Raw genomic sequence first — 19,142 nt, 5'->3', positions numbered from 1 at the left:
CATAAATTTTTTTTTTTTTTTTTAACGACAATTATAATTACAAAGTTAAGTATACTATTCGCAGTCCTCCTCACTAGGTATTCCTGTTCCGAGGCGGACTGTAGGTTTTTGTATAGGTGTAGATCGTGATTTCCTTGTTAATTTCTACAAAAAAAAATTTAAAAAATTGTCTTCACATTTGTTCAGTTCATAATTTTATTGATTTCCTCATCTTCATGTTTACTTACCCATAATTTGATGTCGTTTTTAAATTTTTGTGTATTATATTTTTTAGTTATATTTTTTGTTTCGTTATTATGAATATATATAACCTGTCTTGTATTTTTATAATGTAATTAGATGGACCTCGTAATTTTTCAAGTATACCGACGTTCGAAAGGTAATTTTTGTTGTTTGTTTTTGGGGTGTTATGCCGTGTTGCGCTAACTCCTTCTTTAGCCGACGTTTCGGACAGCATTGCAGTGTCCATCATCAGGGCAGATCCGGTAGATCCGAAGATGTGTATCTTCGGATCTACCGGATCTGCCCTGATGATGGACACTGCAACGCTGTCCGAAACGTCGGCTAAAGAAGGAGTTAGCGCAACACGGCATAACACCCCAAAAACAAACAACAAAAATGCTTTTGGCCGTGAGAATCTAAAAACTTACCCTTCGAAAGGTAAATTTCTTTCTTTGAAAGGCAATGATCCTGAGGCAAATAAAATATTCATTATAATTATAATACAACATCATTATCACTTGAAATTGGTCATTTTTAACATAACTATTTATCTGTCCAGCTGAAGAAAGACTACCTGGAAGGCGTGGGCGACACCATCGACGCGGTGGTGCTGGGCGGCTACCTGGGGCGGGGCAAGCGCGCCGGAGTGTACGGGGGCTTCCTACTTGGCTGCCACGACCGCGAAAGCGACGAATACCAGTCCCTCTGCAAGATCGGCACCGGCTTCAGCGACCAGGACCTCTCCGATCACATCAAGTCGCTGGCCGAGCATCTCATACCCGCGCCTAAGGGCTATTATCGGTGAGTTGAAAACTACCAACTACCTTATCGTCATTTCTTCTGTGTAGACCTTATCAATCTCGCCGGGGAATGAATGGAGTGTTGACCACTTTTTTGGTGATCTGCATCGCACCGCATTCATATCGAGACTATCTGCCACCTATGCGTCATGTAATCGTACTTATCCTATTGATGGAGGACCAGCATTTATAAAACAGTGAGAACCCTGTCTGTCTCTCGGTGGGGTCAGGAATGAGATAGGTGTTTCTAATGCCAACTCTTAATGATCTGAAGTCAATGATGAACTTGAAAAACATTCTAATAATATTTAGATGTACGTAATTTTTGTTTCTTTTAAAAAGAAAGACAAACATTCCCGTGTTATGAACAACTTGACATTATTTGAAAATCTCCTACTACCACCACAGTAAGCGGAAAATGTTGCTTGTGTTATTTAGTACTTAGCCAGCCGAGGAATTGAACTCACTACGCCTGGGTGGGACCCAAACGCGATGCCAAGTCGAACACTGACCGGTCAATTTTAGACTAAATATGAAGCTTAACCGCTTGGGTATTTTTATGCCCTTTAGTACACCGACACCAGTAGAGTATTCTTGTGTACTTTAAGGCAGTGGTCCACAAACTTTTTGTGTTCAAGGTACACCTATCAACTCAAGAAATTTTAGAGGTACACCAAAGAAAAAAGCAATATTTATTTATTACTAAAATCAATATACCTAATATCAAAAGATGTTTAGTGAGAAATGTGAGCCTGTTTAACTGAGCACAGGCGATTGAAATTTGATGAAATCGTTGATAAGGCTGCTCTCATCTCTTCATTGATCGTCCTCGGGCGTTATCTTTTTTTCGATTTAATAGTAGTGAGAGTTGAAAATCCCAATTCACATAAGTAGGTTGAGGCTAATGGTATAATATTTTCAACAGCACGCTTTGAAAGCAGTGGATACTTATTTTTTATATGCAGCCAAAAATGTGCTAGCTCTACTTTAGAAAATTTTAGTTTTAATGTCCGATCAGTTTTTAACTCCATGAATTCTTCCTGCTCGTTTATCGCTAAGTGTCCAAGGGAAATGTTATTCGAGAGTAGATTTCGTACCCAGTCCATAGGTTGTAGGTCACACTTAGGAAAATAACAGTTCATTTTTTCTGAATCAGCAGCCATGACATTTGGAAACAATTCATTACTACCATTGGCTGATCCATAATACCAACTTAGCGTAAAAGCTTTCAATTTTGTCCGAAGACGTTAAAATATAAGAATTCCTGCTTGCATTTTTCTGCTGAGCTCATTTAAATGAGCAAATACCTCCGCCAGATATGCAAGTTTTACTACCCATTCTTCTTTTTTAAACTCAGAAGCAAAATCTGAACCCTGGGCCTCTAAAAACGTCTGGGACTCGTTTTTTAGCTCGTAAATCCGAAATAGCACTTTTCCGCGAGAAAGCCATTGTACTTCTGTATGAACAGAATAATAATAATAATAATAATAATTGGATAATTTGTATAGCGCCGTTTTTGTGAAAAATCACCTCAAGGGCGCTGTACAATTTATTTCCTAGGATCTACATTTGTTATTTAGACCAACTGTGCCAGCACGAGGTTCGTCATCCGTTCAGGCATGTGTCTGCCGCCAATATAGCGCTGACATGTATCTGCTGCCAATAAAGAGCGCTGACACAACATCCTCACATAGACAACAAACCTTGGCAGCACCGCTGTGACGCTCGACGAAGACAGAAGATGGAGACTCTGCTGCAAGAGTCCTAGGTAGCGAAGGAACTGTACCAGCTGCTGCAGGGAGAGAGACTACCCCGTCCACCAACTGTGCCAGCACGAGGCTCGTCATCCGTTCAGGCATGTGTCCGCCGCTAATATAGCGCTGACATGTGTCTGCTGCCAATAAAGAGCGCCGACACAATATCCTCACATAGATAACAGACCTTGGCAGCACCGCTGTGCAAAATCACCTCATCCTAGTTTACCTTAGTCTCTCCAGTCACCTCCCAGCCTTTCATGCCACCTAGTGCATCTTCTCGACCCTTTCAGACTCCTTCCTGGCTCCAATACATTCTTTCTATTGTCGTGATCCGACGATTTCACACCTCTGTCTCAGACCCTTAGGGCTCGCTTATCGCAGGCTATCATAAGCAAAATCTTGAACCAAAGTCAAAGTGAAGTTTATGAGTGTCATCTGTAACAAAATACATAAAAAAAACAGAAAATAAAAACAAAGACAAAAACTTTAAACAAAATATGGCTTATCTGTCCTCCATGCAGACATCCTCGGTTGAAAAGGTCCCGTAAATCCCAACACCACTTGACACTTGAGTCAGGTATAAAATCTTCGACTGCATTGAGAAATCTTCGTTCTAGCTTCACTTTTAAAAATTAATCGGTTTAAAATGCTATAATAATTGCAAATTCCGGCTAAACGGTAGAAGTTACGCACATTTCGTGAAATAAGAAGGTAAGCACTATATAAAACACGGATGCTGAACAATTTTCAGCGATCTCTTAGCAAGGGAAACCTTCTGAAAGGATCAAACAAACCGGAGCGGTTAAAACACGTCCGCAACGAAGAACCAGTGCGTGACTGATGATCTGCTCCCATTTGCTTTCTTATTATCTTACCTTGAATTTTTGAGTAGAATACCTTGAATGAGAAAAAAAAACAATTGTTTGGCAACAAAACAATAATGAAAAAATTCTCTCTTTTGAAATCAAAGGTTTTATATTTAATTGTGCGATAGTTTGTAATGTAAAAAATCAGAAACAGTCTTCCGTCTGCTTTCAAAAACAGTATTTAATTTTGAGATTCATTCAAAATCAACGAATCTATTTGAAAATTGGTCTCAATTGGGAATATTTAAAAATAAATCATGAATCTTACAGATCTTTTAAAGTAAGCTGGCGACAAAATCTCATAAGACCCCACGGGTTACGAAAGCCAAAAATGTTCTTGTGGAGTTGCAAGCAAATGACTTTGGTTTAACACACATAATGATACCTTTGTTGTTTGCAGATACGACCCGTCCCTTGAACCCGACCACTGGTTTGACCCGGTGCAGGTCTGGGAGGTCAAGTGCGCAGACCTTTCCCTGTCTCCCATCCACAGAGCTGGTGTCGGCATCGTGGACCCAGAGAAGGGAATCTCCCTGAGGTTTCCCAGGTAATTGCATCATTTGTTCATTTTAGGGAAAAAGACACAACCTGAAACCTTTCAACAGTTTTTCCATAGACATTCAGAGTTTTTCATTGGTGGATGTGGTTAGCGATTGTGTGACGTGTGTGATTGATTGTGTGTTCGATCGGTGTTATACCCCCCTGCTTCCAACTTAGTCCCAATCCTTCTGTTTTCAAAACTAATGCTCTCGAATTTGCACTATGTTTTTGCCATTGTTCCAAATTTCAAATTATTTTCCAGCAAGGAAAATGATGGTGAGGGTTAGGTAGGAACTGGATAAATAACATCCTTGTTGGAACTAAGCATATTCTCATTTCAAAACCAAACAATATTTGTATGGAAAAAAATATCTCTAACAGGAATGATGTTGATCAGCGGTTTATTACTAATTGTTACCCTCAATTCTCTCTGACCTTCCAGATTCATCAGGGTGCGCACCGACAAGACGGCGGAAGAAGCCACCTCCGCGCAGCAAATTGCGGAACTCTACTGCAACCAGGATCAGGTCAAGAACCAGACCGCAAACGCCAACAAAAACTTCGAAGACGACTTTTACTAAACAATTCCAAATAAAATTTAACTAAAATTAGGTTGTTTCAAAGTTTGCCATATTTGATCGGCTATAAAATTCAACAGCGTTTCAGCTTTTAAACAAATTCTGATCAACTGACAAACATAGCAATGTGACTGTTAAGCTTGACAGTTTTGATTGGCTATAAAATTCGACAGCGTTTCAGCTTTTAAACAAATTCTGATCAACTGACAAACATAGCAATATGACTGTTAAGCTTGACAGTTGATCACAATTTAAATGACAAAAATTCAAAGCACCATTTTGAATTTTTCTCATTCGAACCCTGTTGAGCGCCGAACAAATTGTAATCAGCTGACAAGCATGATAGCATGACCGCTATGCTTGAGAGTGGATTACAATTTGATTAACAGCCGAAACGGGCCAAAAATCCAAAATGGCACTGATCGTCGATTTGACAGTCACCAAATATGATCGAGTTTGAAACAACCCAACCTAGGTTCTCAAACAAAATGAAATATCTGTTTTTATAGCGAATAATACGTTTTATAAACATTTTTCATGTATTAAATTGTGCTTGAAATATTTCGTTACATATATTATTGTATAATCGCAGTTGATTTGTGATTGATATGTTCATCTTTAATGTTTTTTTTTAAATAAATTATGATTGCTTTATTATTATACAACTGTTTTATTATATTTTATATTATTAATACTTGCAAAAAAAAAAAAAACTGTTTTACCAATCCATCTTTTTTATCCACATTTTTTGTTATCGACCTCTCCTCCCCTCCCCTCTCACGTAAGCCTCACAACTCTCCTGAATGGGGATGCCATAGTCCTATCGTCAGCTCCGGGCGGCTGACTCATGTGTGATATTCATATAAAAAAATGGGTAAAGTTTCGTTTATTGATTGTACCTAACAAGCTTATCAGGGTTATTTCGGAAAACGCCATTTTTTATATCCATCGGTCAGTAAGTACCACAGACATATCGCACCTCCGGTGCTAAACTGTCACTTATGCAAGTTTTGTCAAAATTGATCTGAGTATGAGAAAAAATAACTAATGTACCTCTTTACTTGGTGTGTCATCGTCGCTTGTGTAGTGCATATAATTTCCGCGTGAGGGCAGTTATTTCGTTATGGTTTTGGTGCAAATCTGACCTCCACTGGGAGAAACAACGTTTGATTGGTTAGTTGCGCGCGGCACCCCGCACGAGTAGCAGTCTCCTGGAGCTACAACGCCACTAAGGTAATTGTGACAATTCATTTTTATGATTTTGGAGCAATAACAACACTTAAGTTTGTTGTGACATTTTTTTCTTGAAATAATAAAGATACTTGTGTACGTAGTGACATTGTTTCCCCAATCCTTATGTTTATGGTATAAAGTTTTCGTTCGATTAACAATTGTGACAATGTTACATGACAGGTTCAAGTTAAATCAGGAAGAAAAAAATTTAAGTAGACTTGAAAAAGACAGGGATATGAAAAAGTGTCATGAACCTGACACCAACACAATTGTTTTCATCTATGACTTACAAGCAGTGTTACCCTGTCCTGTTGGCATATCAAGCTCTTTTTACTACAAATTGAGACTAAATTGTTATAATTTAACAATGTCTAATGCAAAAAAGAAAAAAACAACCTGTTATTTTTAGCACGAAGGCTTGGGCAATAGAGGAGCCATAGAAATAGGATCATGTGTGTATAAATACCTGGAGCAGATTGCACTTGAAAGTCATGGCTGCGATATAATTATTTACTCGGACAATTGCTGTGGCCAACAAAAGAACAGGTTTGTGTTTGCGATGTACTATTATGCAGTCAGTAAGTTTGACATTAATTCCATTCAACATAACTTTTTGATTCGAGGTCATACGCAAAACGAAGGCGACGTAGCGCATTCGGTTATTGAAAAAGCTGTAACAAGAGCAAAAAATTCTGGATCTATTTATGTACCCGACCAATACATGTCACTGATTCGTGGGGCGAAGAAGACTGGTAAACTATTTGTGGTAAAAGAAATGAATTACGATGATTTCTTTGATTTGAAGTCACTTGAGGAAAACATGAAGTTCAATATAGCAAAAAATTTAAACGGAGATGTAATCAAAACTGGTGATATTAAATGCATTAAATTCACAAAGAATTGTGAAAATTACCAATATCGAACAACTTACAAAACTGAAAACTGGGAGGAAGCAAAAGCTATAATTCAACCAAGAGGAAAAAATTTACGCGGAAGTAGAGGCAACGCCCAAAGAATACATGAAATTCCCTTCAAGCAAGCATATACTTCAAAAATACCAATTACAGAACGCAAAAAGCGTGATTTATTGCAATTAGTGGAGGCAAATATCATACCAAGATACAATGAAAGTTTCTACAATGATCTCATTTCATTTTTTGTACTTCTAACATTCTATAGAGTCACATTTCCACTTGCAAGGAAAACAAGTTTATTGAAACCGCAGTGTTAAAGACTCCCTGATTTTCCTGGGAATGTGACAATAAATTAAAGGTTTTTAATTTTTTAAGAGTACCCAATTAGTACAAAATTAATGCTAAAATTCCGTAATTATAGTATTTAAATAGGTACAATACGTGACCAATGACTGATTTAATATGAAACGTCGCTGAAAACCGTTCGTAAAATGGTAAGAAGACTAAGATTAAAAAGTCTAATTAATAGTAAAGTTCTATATGTAGAATTAAGAAAGTTTGTTATACTGCTTTGATTTTTTAATTAATAAAACTTTAGAAAAGTATGATATTGTGTTTTGATTGTTATGACATAACTGCATGGTAAATTGTTTTCTAGTGCCATAACGTCACTTCTGGGAGGGTTGTAAATTTAAAATGTTTATATTTTTTTATTACAAAGTTGTGAGACGTTTGCTTTTACTTTGATATGAAGTTTAAAGTTGCAGTTTAAATAATTACCAGTTCATTTTTTAGACAAGAAGAACTATACATCATAATAGGATGTCGAATTTTCAAACGCTTCTCCTGAAAAATTACATTTTTTGCATAAGTGACAGTTTAGCACCGGAGGTGCGATATGAATATATAGACTAGAAATTAAAGATGAGGGGTAAAATCAACTGTTGAAGAACGAAGGGGGTAAAGCTGACTGTGATTCGTCAATAATAATACTGGGTGGTATATAATAATTTATATACCACCCAGTTCCAAAACAAGTGTTTACACGACTTTTTTCGAAATGCTAATTAGTAATTTAAACTACCTTGTTCGCAAGAAAATTTTAGTGATTGGTGATTTTAATATCAATTCTTCACAAAATCCACGTGCTGTGAAAACCGAACTCTCGTATGTTATGGAACTATTTCAGCTGAAACAATTTAATATAGTTCTGAACTCAAGTGGTCGTACTTTGGATCTAGTGCTAGGTAATTTTAATATGGTCATAGAAAAATCTGATTTCTGTCTTGTTCCAGAAGACAACCATCATCCCACACTTTTGTCAGAAATTAACCTTAAACATGATAAACCGTTAAAAAATCATCATATACTATCAGAAAATAACTTCCGTGGTTGGAATTTCTACAAGGGAGACTTTGAGAAGCTGTACAGCCAACTGCGTGACCACAATTGGCAGGCTATCTTGGAGATTTCCGATGTTGACGAGGCAGTTAAATGTTTTTACGATATCCTATTCGCGTATTTAGATGAATGCTTCCCAAGAAAAAAAAGGCATCGAAAAGAAAACTATCCTAAATGGTTTTCGCGCGAAATTATTGGGGACATAAAGATGAAGCGCATACATCACCGGCGGTGGAGACCAGGTTTGGAAAGTGAACATGAGTTATTTAAAACTTATCGTACTAGAATTAAACGCAATATTTCAATAGCCCACAAAAATTATATTTCGGAGGTAGAGAATAACGTGAAAAACGATCCGAAATCATTCTGGAAATATATTTCTGACAAGAAACGTGACAGAGGTTTCTTAAGTCATGTTAATCTAAATGATAGCACACACAAAGGATCCGACATACCGGAAGCCTTCGCAAAGTATTTTCAATCCGTATATAATTCAAAAAAAGTTGATTTTGAATCTTATGTTCCAAGACAGACTGAATCAACAAAAGCTCAAAATATATCTATTCATAGCGTTGATATTGTAGATTTTGTTTTAGCAGTAAAGAAATTGAAACCAAAAACATCGTATGGTCCTGATTTCATTCCACCCTTTATTATTAAGGGATGTTCTGAACCATTATGTAAGCCACTTCTATATATATTTAATCTTACGGTTAAAAACGGAATTTTTCCTAAATTATGGAAGCTGTCGAAAGTCACCCCTTTACACAAAGATGGCGACAAGTATCAAACAACCAACTACCGTCCTATAGCGATTCTCTCCGCACCTGCTAAACTATTGGAAATAATTATCCATAAATATGTTTATACCAAAGTTGAACCATTCTTGATCGAACAACAACATGGATTTAGACATGGCCGATCAACCACTACAAATTTAATGGTATTTACAGATTACTTGTCGAGAGCACTCGATAACAACGAGCAAGTTGACGCATCTTACCATGACTTTGCAAAGGCTTTCGATAGAGTTGATCACTTAGTGCTTCTAAATAGGCTCGAAGAAATTGGTTTTTCGGAAAACTTATTGAAACTCTTTTGTAACTATTTGAGTGAAAGAGAACAATTCGTGTCCTATGGTGAGTTCAACTCTAATGCATATCCTACAAATTCTGGTGTGCCGCAGGGATCCAATTTAGGACCCCTATTGTTTTTAATTTTTATAAACAATATTCAGGGAAAGATTAAATTCGTCCGTTTTCTACTTTTTGCCGATGACATCAAACTCTTTCTGAGAATAAGATCGATAGAAGACTGTAGAAAGCTCCAGGAAGATATCGATGCAATTATTGACTGGAGTATTGATAACAAACTTGGGTTCAACTTCCAAAAATGTTCAGTGATGTGCTTTACAAGGGCACACAAGACCATATATTTTAATTACAAAATGAAAGATACGTCACTGAAGCACATGGTGACTTGCAAGGACTTGGGAATTGTGTACGACATTCGCTTAACATTTCACGCTCATATTGAAAAGATCTGTAAATCAGCCACTAAGATGTTGGGTTTTGTCATACACAATTCGAAAGACTTGACCAACCTTGCAGTAATAAGGCTGCTTTACTTTAGCTTAGTGCGTAGCATTCTCGAGAATGGATCTCAGGTATGGGGGCCAGAGGACACTGTCTATGTACTAATGGTCGAGAAGATACAAAAAAAGTTTTTACGATACCTCTACATGAGAGAGTTTGGTTATTACCCATGGCTGTTTCCAACAGCATTTATCTCGGGAATGCTGGGTATATGCAGCCTTAGTTCCAGAAGGGATGTTGCATTACTCCTGATGGCGTATAAGCTACTAAACGGTTTAGTATCAATACCAGACATTCTGGCTAAAATAGGATTTTATGTCCCGGATAATTTCGCGCGAGGCCGCCAACACAGGCTTTTGATTCTTCCTAGGTGCAGAACTAACTTACCAATGGTGATGCCCTTGGGAAGAATCACTAGGTTAATTAACTGCCTCGCAGGAAATGTGGATATTTTCCACATGTCCTACAACGTATTTAAACGTGAAATATTATTATTCAATACTTAAAATTGTAAATCTAAATTTGAAACTTTTTTCTTTGTCCCACTTGTAAATGTACCTATTTGTTATTCACTTTTTTGTAAATGTTAATTATCGATATTGCAATGTTCTGGTTCATACTGTTTTTGCAAATAAACAATAAATAAATAAAAATAAATAAATAAATCAATCTGACAGTATATGGGCATCTCGCATTATAATATCACCATTTAGTTCTTAAAAGTAAAATCTGCTTTTGAATGAATAGACATTTTTACATGGGAGCGCAAATTACTCGCCACGTTATGAACAAATTTGCGAAGTCCGAATTCGGCAAAATAAATTTCTTCTATTTTCAGAGTCGAATATTTCGTTTACGTATTTAGTTAAGACACTTTTATAAATGTTCATAATTTACTTCCCAGCAACCAACCAGCTTTGTGTTTCGCGTCCAGACGTATCTCAATGTGATAGTATATGTTTCTACAACTGATCCATATTATACGATGTGAATATGCTTAAAATAAAGTAAAATAATGCTTATATATGGAATGTAATACGACAATTGGGTTTATTCTCTTTTTCACATCTATTTTTACAAGTTTTCATACCACAAGCCACCATTTTGCCGTGTTATTTCGTAAAATGAACCGATGATGCCTCGACCATAGTTCGCACAAGAATGATGACGTCACGTTTTCTAAATTCACTTGAGGCCATACGCGAGCCCAGCCGGCTCCAATGGAACCAGTATGGGGAGTGGGGAATAATACGCTTTTAATCACTTAGGGCAGGTCTACTAATATTCATATGTCTACGGTAAGTACCTATTTAGGATTTAGGTCAATGGCTTGTTAACATTATTATTCTGTAGCTGATTTGGCAGGAAATGAAAATTTATAATGAAATTGAGCATCAGGTATTGAAAAATACTAACTAATAATAACACTAACAGATTAAAATAAAGCAGGTCGAGAGGTCAAAGGATTCCGTGCTTTTATCTGGAACTTTCGCAATAGCACAAAACTAAATTAAAAATAAATCGTAACATCCTTCGATCCGACAGCGTTATCATTATAAGATTATTTTGAAGTTCGCGGAACAATCCAAGAGCAAGGCTATAGACACAATTGACGAAGCTCAGTTTTCAAAAACACATTTCAAATACTAGCGAATCTAGCGTCGTAAACTAGCACTACACAATTTGCAATACAATATATTTCTGCGCGTAACGTAAATGTTTGCGAGTGCGCCAGTTTTCGTGCACGCCGCTAAACAATTTCTTAAATCTCCATTTGTGCAGGATTTGAAGAGAGTTTCGGGTAAAGTAATGGCAAATAGCGATAGTATTGCGTACTTGACTTGGCTAGGAGAAGTGGTCGGCGATTGCACCGCCATCTGCCGCCACTCGCCAGTCAGTTATTTAACCTCCATGCATGTTGCCCGTGGTGTTTGCAAGGTGTGACTTATTTTGGATTATTTTATATTTATTTTGTGTTAATCGTGTTTAAATCAATGTGAAAAAGTGAGGTGGGTGTGTTTTTAAACAATCTGCGCCTCTTGTCGGCTGAATGGATCCCGCCGTGGCGTGGTATCAGCCCGAACAAGAAGGACCCGCGAAGCAACTTTGGCTTCGCATTTGGGAAGCGAGTGACTTACTGAAAAAGAATAGTTCCGAAAACTGTTACGTTAATAATATAAATATGATCAAGACGCCGGACTATATACCGATAAACGACATAAACGCCGGTGATAATAGGAATACCAATTACTACAATCCCGCGCGGAGGAAAATGGTTGACAACCGAGCGTCGACATTTAACATGAATAAAAACCACGCTGCTCTCATCGGGGAGTTCGGCGGCTGCCCATGGCGGGTCCCGAACTTCCACTACTCCCAGGGCATCTTCGGGTAAATATACCATGCTCCTTATTCTCCCTCTTCACGCTTTCATCACTTCCATCGTATCAGGTGACAGTCCTATCATCTGTCACTAATATGCCCTAGCAGTTCTAGGATATAAGTTAGAACGGGTAAAAAATATAATATGCTCTCAGCCAACAGTGGCAGCCAGCCTTGGTACGCGCTCTTATTTATACTAAACCAACTTGTGACCGCTCACGAGATCCCATCCATCCTCAATAAATAATAAAATTGCTAATTACTAAGTCAATTCGCTTTCGTTTGAACACATTTTTTCTTCTCGATTTCCGTACGTACCTACGTAAAACTGCGCCATCGGTTTTTTTCAATGAAAATGGCGCGTGTGGGTTGATATGTCAGATAGGACTACAATCCATTATCACCTGCGATAGCCATTAGCCATTGCGGCCGTGTAATTGCCAAACCATTCATTTACCATTTAATAACACTTAACATTTGCTTCTGTAGTTGGCCTCATGGAGGGAACATTTTTTCTGCTGATCGAAAAAATATAAGATACTATAGACTAGTAGAAGCTCTCTCCGATTCATTATATTTTAACAGATACCAATTTAGCAGCGCTTACTATCGCGATGAATTAGTACCAGCAAACAATACTTGCAAATTGATAGAAAACAATTTTCGTATTTGGAATAGTAATTTACCTTACTTATTATTGTAGTACAACTCCCTGCCGCCAGGTTAGCTTCTTTTCGGAGTGTCAGTTCTGCACTGAACCTTCCACTATCTGACGGCCATAATCGTATTCATCTAAAATTAAACCCGCGCTTTTTCTCGATGCATTTATCTCCCAAAATACTATGTTTCCCCATGCATTTCTAATCACAAACATTCCCTCACTTTGTCATCCATTAAAATTTATTTCATTTGACTCGTAAAATATTATTGTCAATCATTTTTGAGCAATTACAAAAACTGCCAAAATGAGGTTAATTAGGAGCGAAAATTCCTACCCAACCTAGTGCCGCTAAAATAAAAGTTTTATATAATTATTTAATTACATTTTCGTCAATATTTGTGTATATACTACACCTCGGAAGGTTCTAGACTGGTTTTCTCTACACTTTGTGGTTAGAAATTTTCGAAACCATTGAGAATTTGATGATAAAATTCCTACTCAAACTGAAAATATGTGATAAATACATCAAAGTGATTTTCAAACATTTTTATAAAAGTTGTATGCCATTTTCAAAAATACTCTAATGTTTGTGTACCTACAAACTACGTCTCGAAGGTTCTAGAATAGTTTTCTCTGAATTTTTTAGGTTGGAAAATTGTAAACCTTTGAGAAAACTTATTCTAACCATTTGAAGGTAAAATTACCACCAAACCCTTATAGGTTGGTATTAATTATTTCAGTGATTTTTATCAAAGTGTATTATTAAATTTTGTTTACAAACTGGGCCCCGAACGGTTCCAGAATGGTTTTGTATCAAATTTGTAGGTTAATCAACTCAACCAGTGAGAAAAGAATTGTGCAATGGTAGATTGCATAATTTTTGTATGTTTCAGATTAGAAAATTAATAAAATGTGTTATGTTGTTCATGTATAATGTTTTCATAAGTTGCGTGGGTTTTGTTTATTATTTTGTTTTATCTATTGTATTGATTTATAAGTTGTTTACAATCCACCAAAGAGATAATTTTATGTATGTAATATTAATAATAATGTGTTATTATTATGTCGTGTATGATGTTATTTTTGTAATTTAGGTAAGTACCTACGTGTTGTTTTCCTGATAAAAATTAGTCATAAACCCTCAAAAACACTTAATTAATTAATTAATCATAACAATAATGAATATATAATGCCTATGATATAGTATGCTTGGCTTGCATTGATGTATTATACTTGTTTTTATAGCGCCATTTTGTGAATATCACCACTGTGCAAAGCTAGTCAGTAATTGAAAACAATAGCCAAATCCCTAAAAAGTGTTTAACCCCTAAAGCCTCTGGCATATTCTGTCAGAAGGTCAGACTATTTCAAGCTTTGCAATATAATTCAAATAAATATTACGTTCAATATAAAAAATGGCTAAACATAGGTTTTTTTGTGACTAAAATTACTGATAAAAAACACACATTTTATTAAACGTTATTTTTATATCAATTTTTTGTCGTTTCATATAAAAATAATTAATACAAAATTCTCGAAATTACATTTCAAAAATTTCAAATTGCGGTCTATTTCATAAAGATGCAATTTTAAATCTTCTGTAATTAACTTCTAGATTTGAATATAAAGCGTGGTGTTTTCTCTGTCTAACACCGTTTAGATCATATTTCTCACCATGGCAGTAAGGGATTTATTTCTATGAGCCTATAATATATGAGTTGTTCCGAAAAGCGAAGAAATTAGCCTGACGGATTAAATAGCTTTAGCCATGTTTAGTGACCAGATCTGAATTGACAGATATTTAAAAACCTTCTTTCCAATGAAATCAGGCTACCAAAAAAGGACAAGGCAAATACTCAGAATAGTATTCATATAAAGGGATGAAATACTATAATGCGCTGCCGGAAAACCTAAAGTCTGCACCAATTGGAAAGTTCAAGATGTTGTGTAGGAGCCACATCAAGCAAGAAAAAATATAGTATATATTTATATGTAACAAATTAATTAGTTATTTGTAAACTTAAATGTACAAATTACTAAAATAAAATTAATAAATAAAAAAATATCTTTCAGCCTCACTATTGGTATACAGGGTGTATCGGCACGTACCCGACAAACTTTAACCAGCTTTTCCTAAGTACATTTGGAGTAAAAAATGTTATGGGCACTTTGCTGTCCGGTAACATTTTTTTTCAATTAAAAACAAAAAATTATAAAAAAATCCACACTCCGTCACTGTCATTTGCATTGTTTCTCGTGTTCAACAGCTGTTATTAGCAAGTGTGTCAAAAAGCGTGTTCGCTCTTTCATACAAACTAAATAATAATAGCTAAGAATGAGACGAATGGTGCCATGCCATTTCGTTGTGATTGTAAAAGCGCGCCAATGTAGGTACGTACGTATATTATTCAACGAAACTCGAATAAAATATTGCCAGATGGGTTTTCAAACTGTGACAAAGGATAAAACATTGGTGACATGTGGTGAAAATATGAATGGTAAATTTTTTACTAAAAAAAATGTTACCGGACAGCAAAGTGCCCATAACATTTTTTACTCCAAATGTGCTAAGGAATAGCTGGTTAAAGTTTGTCGGGTACGTGCCGATACACCCTGTATATACCTTAAGTATTGGGGATTCCATAGTCTTGAGCGATTTCGCGTAAAAAGTAAACAGGTAAGACCGTTTTACCTACAAGCCCCGATATACATAACTAGTTCCTCTTTCGGTTGACTGTATTAAAAGTGTTAAAAGGTTATTGACCTTTTAATTATGAATCCAACTTACATTTGGGGTCAATTAAAAATGGGCCGTGTTAATTGGGCTTTACTTTCATTCTAGGAATTCCTTGTCTTAGCTTGACAGTGATAACTTTGCAGTCGATGACATCGCTACTTGCTTTAAAACATTGGATATTTTACTTGCACTTTTATATACGTACCTAGCTCTGTTTTATACCTAACTAATGGCAGAGGATAGACCGCCAAACAACTCGGTGTTGGCACACACTCCTTGCTTCATTCACATTCATACATACCCTTCTGTTATTCTGAGTCTTTGGTTCGCTTGATCGTGTCATGTATTCATCGAGCGTCCCCGATTCTTCTATCGTTCATTACTTATATCAGCCTTGCATTCTTTGCGAATCCACACACTTCTCACACGATTATACATGGTTTTATCACACATACGCCTCAGGGATCCAATTGCAACAGCATTCAGTCTACTTTCATCCTTTCTCCATGCCTCACTTCCATACTTCATGGTAGGTACCAACACTCCATTGTGGACTGCTAACTTCGCTTCTTTGGACATTTTTTTGTTAGCGCCAACTGCATTTAGACCTCCATTAATGGAGTTACCTGCATTTATTTTTCTTTTAATATCTCTGGCGGTTTTCCCATCTCGTGAACATATTTCCTAAATACACAAACTCATCCACCTGCTCCAAGTATTCCGCATTCGGAACTTTATTGCCCACCGCTTTCGTACTCTCTCTTCTTGAAAATTGTTTTATTTTTATGTGAATACCGCATACATCATCAGTAAGGAAGACAACGATTTCTGTGAAATCGTATGAATTGTTCCCGAAATTGAACATATTAGTCTGAAGAATTAACGACTTTCAAACGAAAGATCTGAAACAGAAAAAAAAACGGAAAAATATTCAGTCGCATCTGGTAATTGAACCCATGACCTCTTTCTTCTTTGCGAAGATCACTGAGCTAATTGGACCACATGAACTTCATTTTAACTGTATCATACTTCGACTGAGAAGCTACCAATATTATCTTCCTTTTTAAATGCATATTTTTTTGTACACTATTTTTTATGTATGATTGAACTGAATATTATTTAGTACTACAGGGTTTTCCAATAAGAGGTGTTATTTTGAATAGCCCGCTATTTCGGTAGATGTTACTTTTGAAGCTGTCATTTTTTTAACATTTCACAAGTAGAAACTACGCCATTAATAAACATGGAACGATACACGCTTCAACAACGCATTGAAATTATTAAAATTCTCTTGAGTGAATCAAATGCAAATCTTCTTGAGTGATGAGGCCCATTTCCACCTCGGTGGCTTCGTCAACAAGCAAAATTGTCGCATCTGGGGCTCGGAAATCCCAAGAGTTATTGTTGAAAAGCCTCTCTATCCTCAACGTGTGACTGTTTGGTGCGGTTTATGGTCCGGCGGAGTAATTGGACCGTAACTTTTTCGAAAATGAGGCTGGAGCAACAGTTCCGGTGAATGGATTGCGCTATCGAGAGATGATTAATGATTTTTTTCTGTCCGGAATTGGATGGTATTGATCTGGACAACGTTTACTTTCAACAAGACGGCGCTACGTGCCACACAAGTTACGAAACCATTGATCTTTTACGATTGAATATCAAAATAACACCTCTTATTGGAAAACCCTATACAGGGTGTATCGGCACTAACCCGACAAACTTTAACCAGCTATTCCTTAGCACATTTGGAGTAAAAAATGTTATGTACACTTTGCTGTCCGGTAACATTTTTTTTCTTTTAAAAACAAAAAATAAATAAAATTTCCACACTCCGCTACTGCCCACAGTATAGGGGTAAAATAATTGGCAACGCCGCGCTACTGTCATCTCTTTCACACATATTCTGTCTCAAGTCCCGTGTGGTTCCCGCCACCCCGTCTCGTATCAGTGGTCAGTGCTGTTTTGGGAGTTCGCATGTCATCAAGTTTCTAGTTTCGTTTTTGTTTTGTTATCTAAGTTTTTACTGTTGAAATATGCCCCTCAATTATCCACCTGCCGAGCAAGCAGATATTGTTTTTGTTTATGGATTTTGCAATGGAAATTCACGAGCAGCCGTAAGGGAGTATCGCATGAGGTTTCCTGGAAGACGCGTCCCACACCATGCTACCTTTGTCCAGGTTTGTACCCTATCAATTGTTTATTGAAACTATTTACATTCATTGATAATGCCAAAAAGCGCTTTTGAAATTTAAACTGGGAACATTAAAAACATAACAAGGGGCCACCAACTTTAAAAATGTAAATTGTACTTTAGGTGATTTGTGTTCAGTGGTCACTAAACGGCGTTTTAAAAAGTTAATTAATTTTAATCTCTAATAAATGCATCATTCACTGCAATTGAATTCACTCCCTTTCTCACCATGGGATTATTTAAATTACTTGAATTCAATTTCACCCCTGTGAATCCAAGATATCAACCGTACCTAGTTAAGAAAATTATAATTTAAAACACTTTGTTATACATTTTACTATAAAAAAATGAAATAAATGAAGAGAAAACGTAAGTTTTCTGATATGTGCCTAAAATAAGTGTTCTTTAAAAATAAAATGAGTGAAAAAGCCCGCGATTGTTTATTTGACATTATTACTGAGCTGAATAATAAAAGCAGTTGTTATTTGTTGTTTTGTTTCAGATGTATCAACAATTGCGTGACTGTGGCATCGGACGGATTGAAGGCGCCGGCGGAGGACACAACATCGTTCCTGTGGCAGTTGAGGAGAGAATCCTGAACTTAATTACCGAAGACCCCACGCTGTCCGTGCGTCGGGTCGCTCTGATGATAGGACACAGGGAACACATGGCGGTATGGAGAGTTCTGAAGAAGCACGGGCTCAAACCTTTTCACTATAGGCGCTGCCAAGGCCTCATGGAGAATGACCACTTTTCCAGAGTCGTGTACTGCAGAAGAATGCTGCATAATGTCATAAGAGATGCAGACTTCATGAAAAACATATTGTTTACCGACGAAGCACAGTTCACTAAAACAGGAGTGCTAAATGTGCACAACTTGCACCATTGGGCTGAACAAAACCCCAAGCTTGTTCGGGAGTCGTCGAGCCAGGACAGATTTTCCATCAACATGTGGGCAGGAATCCTGGGAAATCAAATACTCGGTCCAATCGAGTTGCCTCCCAGACTAAATGGACCGATGTATTTGGAGTTCTTACAAGTGCAACTGGGCGAGATTCTGGAAGATGTGAACCTCGAATTACTACGGAGAATGTGGTTCCAGCACGATGGAGCCCCACCACACTATTCGATTGCCGTGCGGAACTACTTGGATGTCGAGTTTCCTGGTCGTTGGATAGGCCGTGGAAGTCCGGCCATTGCTTGGCCACCAAGATCACCCGACCTGACCCCCCTGGATTACTACCTGTGGGGGGCTCTCAAGGAAA

General features: G+C 37.0%; 2 protein-coding genes across 2 annotated transcripts in view; both read left to right on the top strand.

Annotated features, from left to right (window-relative positions):
* The window catches only part of LOC149410118 (DNA ligase 1-like), a 30,411-nt gene extending 24,994 nt beyond the window's left edge, over positions 1 to 5,417 (top strand). Inside the window, exons 11-13 of the mRNA XM_089648946.1 lie at positions 782 to 1,023; positions 4,046 to 4,192; positions 4,628 to 5,417. Of these exons, the coding sequence (XP_089505072.1) occupies positions 782 to 1,023; positions 4,046 to 4,192; positions 4,628 to 4,766 (528 nt within the window). The 3' untranslated portion in view covers positions 4,767 to 5,417. The remainder of the gene's footprint in view (positions 1 to 781; positions 1,024 to 4,045; positions 4,193 to 4,627) is intronic.
* A 6,409-nt stretch (positions 5,418 to 11,826) lies between these two features.
* The window catches only part of LOC149410117 (terminal nucleotidyltransferase 4B-like), a 75,374-nt gene continuing 68,058 nt past the window's right edge, over positions 11,827 to 19,142 (top strand). Inside the window, exon 1 of the mRNA XM_089648570.1 lies at positions 11,827 to 12,297. Coding sequence (XP_089504696.1) covers positions 11,957 to 12,297 — 341 coding nt within the window. The 5' untranslated portion in view covers positions 11,827 to 11,956. The remainder of the gene's footprint in view (positions 12,298 to 19,142) is intronic.

The sequence above is a fragment of the Hesperophylax consimilis genome, chromosome 28 (assembly GCF_061612785.1).
Source record: "Hesperophylax consimilis isolate HC1 chromosome 28, BYU_Hcon_1.0, whole genome shotgun sequence".
Taxonomy (NCBI): domain Eukaryota; kingdom Metazoa; phylum Arthropoda; class Insecta; order Trichoptera; family Limnephilidae; genus Hesperophylax; species Hesperophylax consimilis.
The sequence above is the reverse complement of the archived record's forward strand: the minus strand, read 5'-3'. Positions and strand labels throughout refer to the sequence as shown.